Source organism: Pleurodeles waltl, chromosome 1_2, assembly GCF_031143425.1.
Source record: "Pleurodeles waltl isolate 20211129_DDA chromosome 1_2, aPleWal1.hap1.20221129, whole genome shotgun sequence".
Lineage (NCBI taxonomy): Eukaryota > Metazoa > Chordata > Amphibia > Caudata > Salamandridae > Pleurodeles > Pleurodeles waltl.
This window is the reverse complement of record NC_090437.1, coordinates 153,167,036-153,180,079: the sequence shown is the minus strand read 5'-3', so window position 1 is coordinate 153,180,079 and position 13,044 is coordinate 153,167,036. Positions and strand designations below refer to the sequence as shown.

The following is a 13,044-nucleotide window of genomic DNA, read 5'->3' as shown; positions in this document are numbered from 1 at the left end:
TTCAAAACATATCACCATGCATCTATGCCATTTTACCCTACTTCAAGCCAGTTCTAACTACACGGTTGTGGATACCATTGCACACAAAACTGAAGATCCACCTGACTCATGTAGTCATTTGGATCGTCAAACACTTGTTACTTACCAGTAGCTACTCTGCCATATTCCAGATTGCACACACTCTTTGCCCATAAAGCTTCCCAGAGCGCTACCAACAACTTCGGCAGTTAGTAGAATTTTGAATTTTTAGCCCCACACGTCCCCTTTTTTTATATTTTCACTTTTTCTGAGCGTCCATGCTGCCTCAATTTTCTATGAGGCAGCTCCTTTCTCTGTAATGCACTTTCATACTTTTATGTATTATATAATTTACTGTGCCAAGATTGGCACCCACCATCTTGGACAGTTAATTCAGAAAAAAATATTCAAAAACTGCAGCTGCAGCATACTAATATATACAAGCATGTACTTCATCACTCTGGAGTGGCCATTTTGGCTTTTTTGCCAATGCTGTCCAGCATCAGCCACAACCTTTTATTCTTTTTTTCGGCAATGCTTCTCAGCTTCGGGAACACACACTGGCAAAGCCGAAAGACTAGTAGGCGCCTTTCGAAGGGGAGAACTACTAGTTTTGCTAATGCCTGTTGGGTTTTATGCTTACTTGCAATTTGTGGGTTTGTTGGGGTGAGAGGAAAGATACAGATTGCTGAAAAGTAGACAGAAATGTAGATTCAACTGGACGCATTTGTGTAACCTGCTTGAGGATGTCACAACAAAATCAATCTCATTCATATAGTAAATATAAGTGCAGAGAAAACAGAGCTATGGGTACCAAGTTTTTAACCTGTAAAGTTCTGCACAAAAGGCACAGTCACAAAAATATTATATCATTTTGTTTGCCAGAGTACTCCTTTCACAGCCATGTGCAGTGTTTGTAGTTTTCTTTTAAAACACTATATCCAGAGCCAGCAATCTATTTATGATTTTCAACCGATTTGATTGAACGTATCATATGCTAAAGAAAAATCTCATGAATATAGAAATTGGGAAAAAATAAACGACAGGCCTTTTTTAAAATGTACCAAAACCTCAGATTTTAGGGTTAAGGGGCATTTGCACCTATCTGCTCTCACGATTACCATAATTCCAGGCAACTCTGCAGAAGTTTTTTTTCCCCCAAAGAGTGTTTTCTGAAGACTGACTTATAAGACATCTAAAATGTAGAGAACTTCAATAAATGACCTCCTATTCTGCATTCCCACACTCTTCTTATTTAAACAGTACCACACAAGCATGAGTGACTACTGCAACCAGGAACATGGGAGTCCCAAATTTAAACTGTGGAAAGCACAAGGCAAAATCTTAGAGTTAGACTAGATTTTGTGATATGGATAGCTGCTATATTTAGGCTCGGAGTCAACAAGCAGCTAGGGAAGCCTACTAATCCCAGACATTTCTGAAAGCCAGAATCCCAGTGACTCCGGAGTAGGAGGCATGATAGGGCGCCACCACATTTTCTTCACCACAAAGCCTACAAAGGTTACATTTTGGTTAAAAACAGAACTACCTAATGTGTCTGTGAAAGAAAGTTGATGAATTTTATGGGAACCAGCGAATGTTTCACCACCTCATGTTTCCACATTCCTGAGTATTAAAGCAGTATCTTACGCATATGGGTGTACCCTTCTACAGAGAGGAGCATGCATAACCTGTGACCATGAGAGGCCAATTTACTGTCACTTTGGTCTTCACATGCTCAGTAAGCCCACACACAGCTGCATTACCATTTTTGTAAGAAGAAGTGTGAGAACATTGCATGGTAGGACTTTTGCTGTGTGAAGAAGGTCTGGAGTCTTCAGTCACAGAAAAGCGATTTTTTTTAACCCATATTTTGTTATCTCCAGGGGATTCTGTTTAATAAGTCATGTCGAAATTCATGCAAAATATGTTATCCTAAATTCACCCAGATCTCTAATTTTCATAAGTGTCTAGAGGTTTTAGGTTTACTCAGATGTCAGCCGACCTCTGGCAAAAATACTGCAGATCTCAACCAGAAAAGCTACCTTCAAACAAGGACATTCCTTGTTGTGCTGAATTCGGATGAAGCAGGAGAAGTAGGTGAGGCCATGGCAGGGATATGCTCTTGCCCGAGGAAGACTGAAAGAAACCACCATATGCAGAGAGATTTGTGGTCAGCCAATCAGGGTGAGAGAAGTCTGGCATCCAGCGAGAGAAAGATTCCATACATATGCACAGTAACCCCAAGCTCAGGAGACCCAGGAAAACACAGATCAGGGTCAAGTGTTGGCAGGGATAGGATCCTGTGTGAAGGAGACTGAAAATAATTTTCTTGGTTTGCAAAAAAAAATTGCGTTAAAAAACATAAATAAATTGAAAAAAAAAAAAAAAAAAAAAAAAAAAAGGTCATCACATTCTCCAGGCCATCAAAATATGACGATGGACGTCCAGATTGCATCATTATATTCCTTAAATTGAACAGAAAATGTCGTTTTTATACTTTGAATTCAGTCCAGAATGCGGCACTGTGCACCAGGAACAGCGATCCCGTTGCAAATGTATTACATAATTGTGCAACAATATTTTCTAGAAGACCAACATATATTTGGTATTGTCAGACTGCAGACATTTAGGGCAACAGATTCTTGGTTACTGTTTAGGTTTAATTCAGAAATGTAAAAGATTAATGAGCATGCCTATCAACAAATAAAAATATATCCTCATTTTCAAAGATCCAATGAGATATGGATGTAGAGTTTACATCAATATCTAGTCCTGAATGTACCTAAAAGAAAACATAAACAAACATAGTTTGTATAGGTCAATATGTTTGAAAAACCTAACACTGACTTCCTGAGAAACTGAGAGGCACAGACACAACAGCTTAAGGCACTATAACATTGCATTAATTTCCTATGGACCTACACTTCAGTTAAATAATGGTACACGAAGGAGAGCAAACATGACAATTATTTTTACATATTTTACATTGCTTGCTTTTTAAAAACACTTCAGCGAATTACACTTACCAGTTTGATGTTGCTGTTGTTGCTGCTGCTGCTGTGTGTTAAATCCTCCAAATTGTAAACCTCCTCCTAACGTACTGCCCAGACCAGTACTGGTACCTACTCCACCAAATCCACTACCAAGTGCAAAAGATTTATTTTGAGTTCCACCAAACAAACCTTGAAGCAACGCAAAAAAAACATGAATTAAAAGTAATACTATTTTCTCTTCTGAAAAACGTAAAACAAGCAGTTACTGATAAACGTGTATGCTACTCCCAGTCTTCCTTGATAATTTTTCAAAAGAAAGCAAAAAACACATTCAACACACATTGTAAAAGTCTCCAGGTGGCTACTTATTATGCATTATCATTAGATGTGAGAAGATGCAATTTATCCTCTTATGAGGCGTTTCGCACAGCGCTAAAAGTGTAAGAAGCAAGAGGTATGACACAAATTTACAGTTTTTAAGATTTTAATTGCCCCACCCAAAGGTTATCTGGGAAAAATTATTAAACTTAATCTATTTAGGATGCTGCAAGTATCGGCTTGAAGGTAACCTGATTCATTCGAGATCTAAGAGCAGGGTACACATTCCGTTCATCATTCAAAAAAGATCTGCAGAAAATAATTTTAGGTAAATTACTCCAGATTTGGGTGCAACTGGATTTAGTTTGACAACTAAATTAGTGTGCAAACATTATGCCGTCTTTGTTAAACAGGAGATGAGCCACTAATGCAGAACATAAATATTAAAAACAAAGAAATAAGGTCAGCAGATTTAGGATTTGGACATGTAATTTGTTCACCACATATGGTTGCCAAAATGATAACTGTGTGTCAGAATGTGACACAAATACTATGATTTTGTATCATAAAACATACTCTGGAGTACAACTTAATACAGATGGCATCAGAGTACTACATTAGAGAAAGAGTGGTAACTGGCAATGTGACATCAGGAAGAAAGATGAAGAACGGCATATTTATTGATGGAGGGTTGAGTGTGTTATATTTTTATGTTTTTATGTATTCCTTTAAATTTGCAAGTACGGTTATTTTATCATATTATCTTATGTTTAAGCCATGCTATGCCACCTTCGGTTCAGCCAGTTTGGATCTATACTGCTGATGGAATGTTGAGGATGGGGATTCTGAAATAGATGGGGAGAAATAGGATTGATGGATGTCAGGAAAAGAAAGAAGTTGGTTATATTTTCGGTATAAACCTATTGTTTTTCTCCCTGGATCTGTCTTCATTACATAGAGTTACGTGAGAGCCACATGTAATGTATCAAATTGTCTCAGGAGTACATTTTTAGGTCAAGCTTGCAAGAACTTTTCGAGCTGTTATCTATCTGTGGGCTTTTAACCACGCCCATCTCTTTCACTCGTTTGTGGGCTTGCCTTTAAAAAATCCCTTGATATCATTGGTAAATGCGTTACATTTGTTCCGCCTTGGGATGGTTTTATTACCCACTTGCAGACTGACCCTGTTGCATGGATTATTGCACAACTGCCCATGTACTTCAGCGTGGGTGAACTATATTTTTCTTTTCTCTCTCCAATCCGTACTTCGTTGGCGCTCACAGCACGAACTCCATCGGTGGTACTGAAATGCTGTTTTTTTTCCCCATTGGGAGGGGCAGGCCGCCACTCCTTTCTTTTTCATGTAAACAAACATGGCGTCCTGCCTTCTGGGAGGATTGGGGATATCCCCAATGCACAGGACTTACGAAGAGTCGCACACCAGGTTTTACAGTTGTGATGGTCTCCAAAATGGTCTATGCATGTGGGGCAGCCCACCTGCCATCACAAACACACGCAGACTTAGATAAAACACTGGGAAGATGTGGTTGTAAAGGCAGGCTGGGAGAGGGGCTTCGGTTACCTAAAGACTTTTCTTTACAATGCAAATGTATTATCTGTTCCTGGGTTTTCTAAATACCTCTCCTGTGATAACCTTCTCTCTGACCCTAGGTATGACTATAGGGGTGCAAACATGCAGCTGTCGGGCTGGGGGAGACATTTGTTCTTTAATGACTGCTCTTGAGATCGTATACTAACTGACCGGGGCCTTGTTGGTTTGGGGTGTGAACGTGCATCCGCTCAGGTGGTATTTCAGGAGTTAAAAACTTCAGCGACAGTGAGTACAGACAGTTTCTGGTTTTACCAATGTCTCGGAAGTCTGATTGGTTTAGCTGACAAGTTTCCAGGTCCACATGTGACTATGTCGTCCAGGCCTATTGTATCCTTGAGTTCTGGGACTTGTAGTCCTGGCTTTATACAGGTACTTTAAGAAAAAAAAGAAAAAAAAAGGAACTGGGCTAACCCAGCACACGCTGCCCTGGGAAACTTGGCATCTGTGGATTGAGGGGAGGGAGAGGGGCATTCTGTCTCCGGGAGAGAAGACACACTTTGCTTAAACTTTATTCAAGTATAACGTTGGTACGTTCTGCTTTGTACGTGCTGGCTGAGCACTTTGAAATAGCTCTCAGACTACGTTGCAACGCTACAAAAACATAAATAGTTCTTAGTATTTTATGTTCTGTATATTTGTGGAAGGGGCAACTAATTTCCCATGTTTTTGTTTTGACGGAGAGGTGACATGAGTCTTTAAGTCTCGGGATGCTGTAGTGGGCGGGAGAGCCGTGAGTGACATTACATTTAAAGTGTTGTGATGGCTCCATCCGCCCACCATCCCGAGAGACAGCTCTGGTTTCTGCTGCCCGGAGCCTAGTTAGGACACACATGGTCTTTGAAGATGATCTCGGATTCCAGCATGTACAACAGGTCCCGTACGTGTATCAGGCCTCAAGCCTGCCCTGTGGGCTCCCGCAACTTCTCCAATTACCGCCCTGCATAAGGGTCTCTCAGCGCTTTTGGTGTTTCTGTTGCAGCGGTGCTTTACAGCCGCACACCACCACCTATGTGTCACCTTGGCTTCAGGAAGGTTGAAGGCACAGCAATAGTTGCCTCACTGAAGGTGATGCCTCTTGTCCACAAAGGTGTCCAAGTGCATTATGGCTCTCAATGACCATTCTTTCCTTTTCTAAGTTAATATTTTTGGTACTCACTTTGCCCCCTTCAATCCTCTACGGTTGTCACATCTGTCTCCTCGGCTGAAAGATTTTGAGGTTTGTCAAACTGAACAAGGATTAAAAAGGTGTGGATTTCATTTTCAATTTTAACAAGCACAAACTCAGTAAAACCCGTATTGCAGAGACTGGTCACAAACCGGGCACCCTGGCTGCAGATGCTGGGCTCACAGTTGCCTGCAGCCTTCAGGGTAGTGACCATTGACCTATATCATGGACTGCCAGCACCTCTTCCCTGGCACTATTTCTGCAAGTTTCTGCAAGTTTACACCCGCAAACTGAGCAATGCTAAAGGAGACACGTATGTAAGCCAATTCATACATAAACACATACCCCATCCTCACTCCCAGTGCTGTGGAGCAACCATAGGTAAGGCTTCCGCGCACACCACAGGCACAGCGGTGCACCAGAGACATGCAGCGCAGCAGTATGGACAGAAGATTCAGTGCAAGCATCCTCCCTCACACACCATGGACAGCATGGACAGGAGCAGTACGTACACTTCATTCACTTCACAGAAAATCACCAGAAGCAGCAAAGCAACTAGGCTTTCCTCATACACTGAACAAGCAAGTTTTTTAAGTGAACTAATGTGGCGATACTGGTTTCTACCTAAGAGCATGAAAGGAAGTATATGTAGTAATATGAAAGTATTATTCTGTCCATCTGTGGATCCCAATTTGTAAAACATTGTGTACGATCTTTAGATACTCAAAAGATCATCTCTCTAAAGAAGGGAGGTAGGAGCAATTCAGCTCAAGCTGAACATTAGTTATGGTGCAGCCTTTTCTATTTTTTTAGGAGGTAGGGAGTACAACTGATGTAACACACTGGCAAAAAGCACATTTCTGTAATCTAGCATTGCATAAACCTCAGAAACGGCTATTGCGTCCCAGTGTTTTTTGTGAGGAATGACTGTGTTTTTAGGAAGATCAGTGTACCAAGTAACCAGAGCTTGCAACACCCCATGTATGGCTCTCATTTAACAGGAGGAGTCAAAAGATACTGTTGATTTTTACGTTTTGTGCGAAATCTTGTGGTTTGAATAGTGGTTGAGGGGCATGTGCAAGATGGTGATAACATTTGCTAAAAACTGTTCAGTAGCACAGAAAAAAGCTTAATGCAGCAGTGGCACTAAAGACAACAACTGATTTGAAAAATCTAATTAGCCACTGATTGTGCAAACACACAAGGGACGGCTTTATAGTGCACAATATGGAAAATCCTAAAAAAGGCAACTACCAACTCTTGAATCAGCCTGGCTCTACAACATGTCCTTAATTTTACTCCATTGAATCAGAATGTATACAAATATTTTATCAAACTTTTTTTTTTTTTTTTAACCTTTGGTGCAGCAGTGTCAGTGAAGGGATGGATGCCAAATATTAAAACAATTAAAACATTACCTTGAGAAATCATTGTTTTTTTTCTTCTTTTTTTAGTTCTGTTGTATGGTGCTTTGCACTCACTGTAGGATCCAAAGTCAAACAATTTTCACAAGGCAATGACATTTAAAGGGAAAAGGAGTTGGACTGTTATCTTTTAAATACAATCTGCACTATTTACAGCTCTTACATGAATTACTTCGGGAGAAAAATCAGCTGCTGAAGGAACCACATGAAGGTTTGAAACAATGAGTCCATGTGACACTTTCTTCTATTATCAGTTTACTGACGCAACCACGAGGTGCTAGCCAGAACATCTAAGATGGAAGAGCAAGGTGTTTTGCAAAATGGATGCTTGCAGTGTTGCATATAAAACCCAAATTACGGGAGCAATTCACAAAAAGTAAAAACATGTTAGGGTGCCTTAGTATTGGTTTACAGATATAGAAGTTCCCATCTGGTTGGGCAACTGCAAACACCCGTTTGCACATGTGAATGCATCTAGAAAGCTACTAGTTTTTTCAGGATCACACATGATATTGTCTACAATCACGTGAGAGATAGATCTGATTCACGCTTGGGAGCAATTCTGAAGGAACAAATGCCATACTTTTTTTTCAGAAGCCCCTATAACCTAGGCTGCACCATTAGTTAAAGATATAATGAGGAAGGAGAAGTGAAAGGCCAGTATATCAGTGCCGATGCCTTACCTGTGGTTCCCGTACTGGCAGGAGTAGAAAAACTAAATGCAGAACCAGATGGTGCTGTAGTAGTGGCTCCAAATCCTCCAAACCCACCTAGTAAACGAAATAGCAAATGCATAAAGTACAATGACATGGCGGATGTGGATGGAATTTTATGAACGAGACACAACTTTGTTAGCTAAAGGTCAAACGATTGATGTTTTTTGTGCAAAGTTTTTCCAAAGTAATATTCAGATGAGTAAGGTGAATGCTCTAAAGGTTGCATGGGTTGTGGACTACGAGTGCATCACGTTTCTTTCTTTTTTTCTTTCTCTCTTTCTCGTTAACAACTCCCACTGCACTACTACATCTCATGTGCCAGTATTCTTTTTGAGAGGCACTCAAGACAACACAGATTGTACAGAGTTGCACCTGCACTCACATATGTGCAGTTTTACACCTCAGTACATTTTCTTGTTCTAAAAGCACGTAATACATTAGGTAGCTTTGTAGGGAAGTTGAGGAGTGGGCACACAGCAATCAATGTGCAACCAGTTGACAAAACTCTATCATGATAGGGGTTCACAGTCACTACTTGATAGAATAGAGTCTTATCCCGATATGGGTTGCAAAGCCTAAGTACATACTAGAGAGAAAACAAGAAACAGCTAGAGGACATGGGCTTTACATTAAGGTTAGCTGGGTCTGATTGTAAGTAAGGGTTTAAATTGTGAGCATGGCCTAAGTGGAGGAGTTGTGTTATCACAGGTAATTAGTATTTGACAACAGGATCACATTTTGGCCTTTCATACTAACGCTAAATCAGTGTTCACTGCTTTTGTTTTACTACAAAACAACAGGATTTATTCTTCGTAACTGAGGTTATTGTTTGAACGAGAATTTTGCAAGTGTGCAGCTCCTATAATAATTTCCCAAAAAATAAGAAAAGACACAAGTCAATATCATGGCTGCCGGAAGCAATACCCACAACAAGATGATAAACAGCAAAAAAAACTCAATCTGGATAGTCACCTTATTTTGCACGCTCATCGTATTGCAAGGGCATCACCTGGCATTCCCATTCATACACAGGAGGACAGCATTTGTAACCTCTTGCCTTCACTACATAAAAAGCCATTGCCATTATATTCCACAACGACACACAGTTATGAAATGTTACACTATTGTATTAATGTTTAGGAAGACAACAGACAAGTGATATTCACTGCTTGAAATGAAAGGAGTGGGGTACATGCCAAGACAACAGGCATAATAGTTCTTGGTCTATGGTGTGCGCCATATAAAAAGCTAAATGTATGGTCTGAATCTCTGGAATAGGAATCTTGACTTGGCAACAATAAAGCTACCCACAGCCAAGTAGTGTGCTTGATGTGCCATTTCACCACGATCTGGCGACTTGATGCTACAAACCCAAACTTAACGTTCCAGATACAGCATATCTCAATAGGAATAAACAAAGATTTTAAATCTGCAATTATTTTGATAAGTGAACCAAAAGGAGCATCGAATGGGAACCTCCCTGTGCATGGTTTTAACCTCAATCAGAAATGAAGGACAGGCAAAGGTGCAGTAAATACGTGCAGTGGGGGAAAGCAGGTGTATTTAAATTTTTTTAAAACATGACTGTTCATGGTGAGGATATAGAGTTGTGTACTTGCCTTCACTCTTCGGTTGAAATTAAAATTATGTAAATATATCTACATACCCAGCTCTTTTTTTGCAATGTTGACAAATTATGTGTCTTTTTCTACACAGATAATTTGTGCTTCGTCACTGTGCAAACTGCACATTTTTATGTCTCCTAAGTTAGGGCCTAGTTATTCATTCTCCGAGCTTGCAGAGTTGAAGGTTGGCAGAAACATTACGCATTACAAATGTGTACATTTATGCATGCCTGTGTTTGTAGTTCTTATAATATTAAAATGCAGTGATGAGCTGATTTTATATTAAAAAAAAATAGTCCACATACTCATTGCATATGCTACTTGTTTATCTTTGATAGCCCTAATCAGGACCATCAACTGAAACGAGTCGTGTTCTAGTCCCCTGATGCTGCCTACGGTTGGGAACCTGACATTTGCTGACTGCCCTGGGGGTCCACATGGCCGTGTGGAAGAGTCAGTGTCTTGGCAGGAGTTAAAATAGGGGCCGGCTGATAGACTGACATTTATTTGTACCCCCATAAACAGTCATCCTTAGTTGGTCTTGCCGATTCTGATGAAGATAGAGCGGTTGAGTCCTGTGGCTTGGAGACCTAAGCAGAGGGTAACTGTCCCCACCAATGGAAGTGGACTGGCGGCTGTTGTGCGCTTATATTGTGGCCTACAATCATAATAGGAGCAAGTGCAAATCCACTGTGGAATCGTTCAGCTGAAGATTTCGGGCATGATCACTCCTCAGGATATACAATGTCACACAGAGGCTCGGCATGAAGATTTAGCTGTGAAGTCTACACTTGAATAATTTTGAGTCTGTTCTCTCAACTTGCCATTTTACAGCAAACCAAAGACGCTCTGGGAGAAAATAATGGAAAGACCAGCAGCAGTAGGCCCTTCAAAGGCAGCCACTATTAACAGAGATTACTGTTTTAGTCTCTTTCAGACAAAGTTGGCCTCTTAAGCAAGGCATTCTAATTATCCTCTGTGCATAATCTGGAACATGGGGGTATTTTAATTAGGAGTGAGTAGATTGTTTCATTCTGCACAAGTAATTAGCAGGAACTGGCGACTCCTCGTTACTTTTCTAGCCTGGAGTTTCAGGAACCAATCGCTGCACGGCAGAATTTGTTACCTGTTAGGCTCCAGAAATGTGAGTGCTATCTGGCATCTAGTAAGCAACTTTCAAACACAGGCAGTTGCAGTCAGAGGGCTGCCTCTCACACAGATTTGCTGCTGCTCTAGAACTTTTTCTACTCAAACAGCAGCAAAATCAACTCAAATGGCTACACGCTCTTGCACACTGCATGGTGCTGTTCACCCAGATTTTCAGCTCTGCTCGCATTATTGGTGCTAAATGGCAGTACGAGCAGCAAGACATGCATATTTTCTACCCATTGGTGTAACTCTGCAGAAACTTGCAGAGTTTTTAATATAACTCTGCGAGTTCCGCCTAGTCCTAATTTTAATTCTACATGTGGCCACCCACCTTCCATCCAATACTGGACTCTGATTTGTCTCCCCATTCATGGAGATGGCCATCCGAATGGCTTGCTTCTCTGCTGCCTCAGCTCCTGCAAAAGCAGAGGCTACCAAAATCATAGGTACTGTCAAGCCAGGATCTACAAGCAGAGAGAAAAGGTTGAGCAGTGTATTCGTGGGTAACTCAAACCTCACTAGAGGTCAAGACTAGGCCATGGCTGAAAGCAAAGAATGTTTTCCTTTGACAACCACAAGACCCATAGAGGTGCCTGCATTGCAGCTTCGTCCACCTAACTTACGACATTGAGGGGCCCATAAAGCTTGGAAGCAAATATATCTGGTAGAATCAAATCTAAAACACGTTGGGTTGTGGATCAGTCAGACACTGCCAGTACACTCCACTGTCTTCAGATGCTTCAGCGACAGATGAGATGCAACCCGCCCCATTGCAGCTTACCAAACAAGAACCTACTATAGCTTGGTGATTAGACAGAAAAGCAGAGCAAGGATCATCTACCCTTTCTACTCACGCCCAGACTATTACAATAAAACAGAAGATATTCCACCGTTATCCAAAATAATAAGCAATTATTTTCACTACTGCGTATCAAGCCTACAGATGCAATTAAATTTAAGTGCAAAAACAAATTTGTTTAAAGCATGTTTTAGAAGGCCACATAAAAAGCGCTACCAGCAACAGGACAAAGCATCTGAGCTTATACTTGGTATGGTTTAATTCCTTTCCATATGCTAGTGACATGTGGAGCTGTGAAACGTGGGCTTTGCACTAAGATTAATAATGTGTAAAGTGTTAACAAAATGTTTATCAGGTATATTTTGTATTCAATGAGTAAACGGTATGTGAACAACAACACATACCATTTTCAATTCAAAGAGAAGGTGCTGCCCTGAAATGACAGAGGGTAATTACAGGTGGTAAACTGTCTCAATTCTTGGAAATCATTTAAAAAAAATGATAGTAACCAATACATGGAAAGCGGTTTCACTCAACGGCAGAACGTAATGTACACGTGTGGCAGTATCAAGTAGTAGAATATATGGGCCAGAAAAAAAGGGAAGACTATGGATAAACTGAATAGTTACCAGTATGCCAGCAGGACTAAGGCGCCAGATCATTCTAGAGGTCTCCAACTTAAAGGAGCTGCACAGGATAATTGTTTACATAGTACAGATAACAGACTCAGCACTTCGATTGGAGAAACCTACTGTAAATTGCACATGCAGTTTTATCATGATTATTTCAGAATACAATATAATTCAGGAATGTCAACTTGAAAGTGAAACTAAAGGATTTCTAGAGTTACACCTGCAATAGGAAGTTGTTTGAAGGTAAAAATGTTTTGTTTTGGGGTAGGTACAGTAAAATAGCTCTGAACCCATGTGGAGTCAAATCATTCTATTCCCGCTTATCTAAATTAAGGAAGCAGCAAACTAATGATTCATAGTGTACCTTTCAATTGGCAAACAGTGGTAGTCTCATCTCAAACACGGGTTAGGTCTCACCTAGGCAACTCATATAACACATGCGCTGTCTCTTCAAGACATGCTGTATGTACTCTGTGGGCTTTCATCACGCCCATTGCTTTTTATATGTTCCTTTGTGTGCCTTTCTAAATTCATTTCTTTTCATTGGTGAAACGTTGCAGTTTGTCCCACCTTTGGGTGTAATTTTCACT

At 40.6% G+C, this 13,044-nt stretch overlaps 1 protein-coding gene across 2 annotated transcripts in view; it reads right to left on the bottom strand.

Annotated features, from left to right (window-relative positions):
* The window catches only part of NUP54 (nucleoporin 54), a 128,125-nt gene that overhangs the window by 99,646 nt on the left and 15,435 nt on the right, over positions 1-13,044 (bottom strand). The window contains exons 3-4 of one of the 2 annotated variants that reach the window (XM_069236842.1): positions 8,217-8,303; positions 3,048-3,203 (exon numbers count right to left, since the gene is read on the bottom strand). In XM_069236842.1, the coding sequence (XP_069092943.1) occupies positions 3,048-3,203; positions 8,217-8,303 (243 nt within the window). The remainder of the gene's footprint in view (positions 1-3,047; positions 3,204-8,216; positions 8,304-13,044) is intronic. The other variant, XM_069236841.1, reaches the window with a different exon arrangement.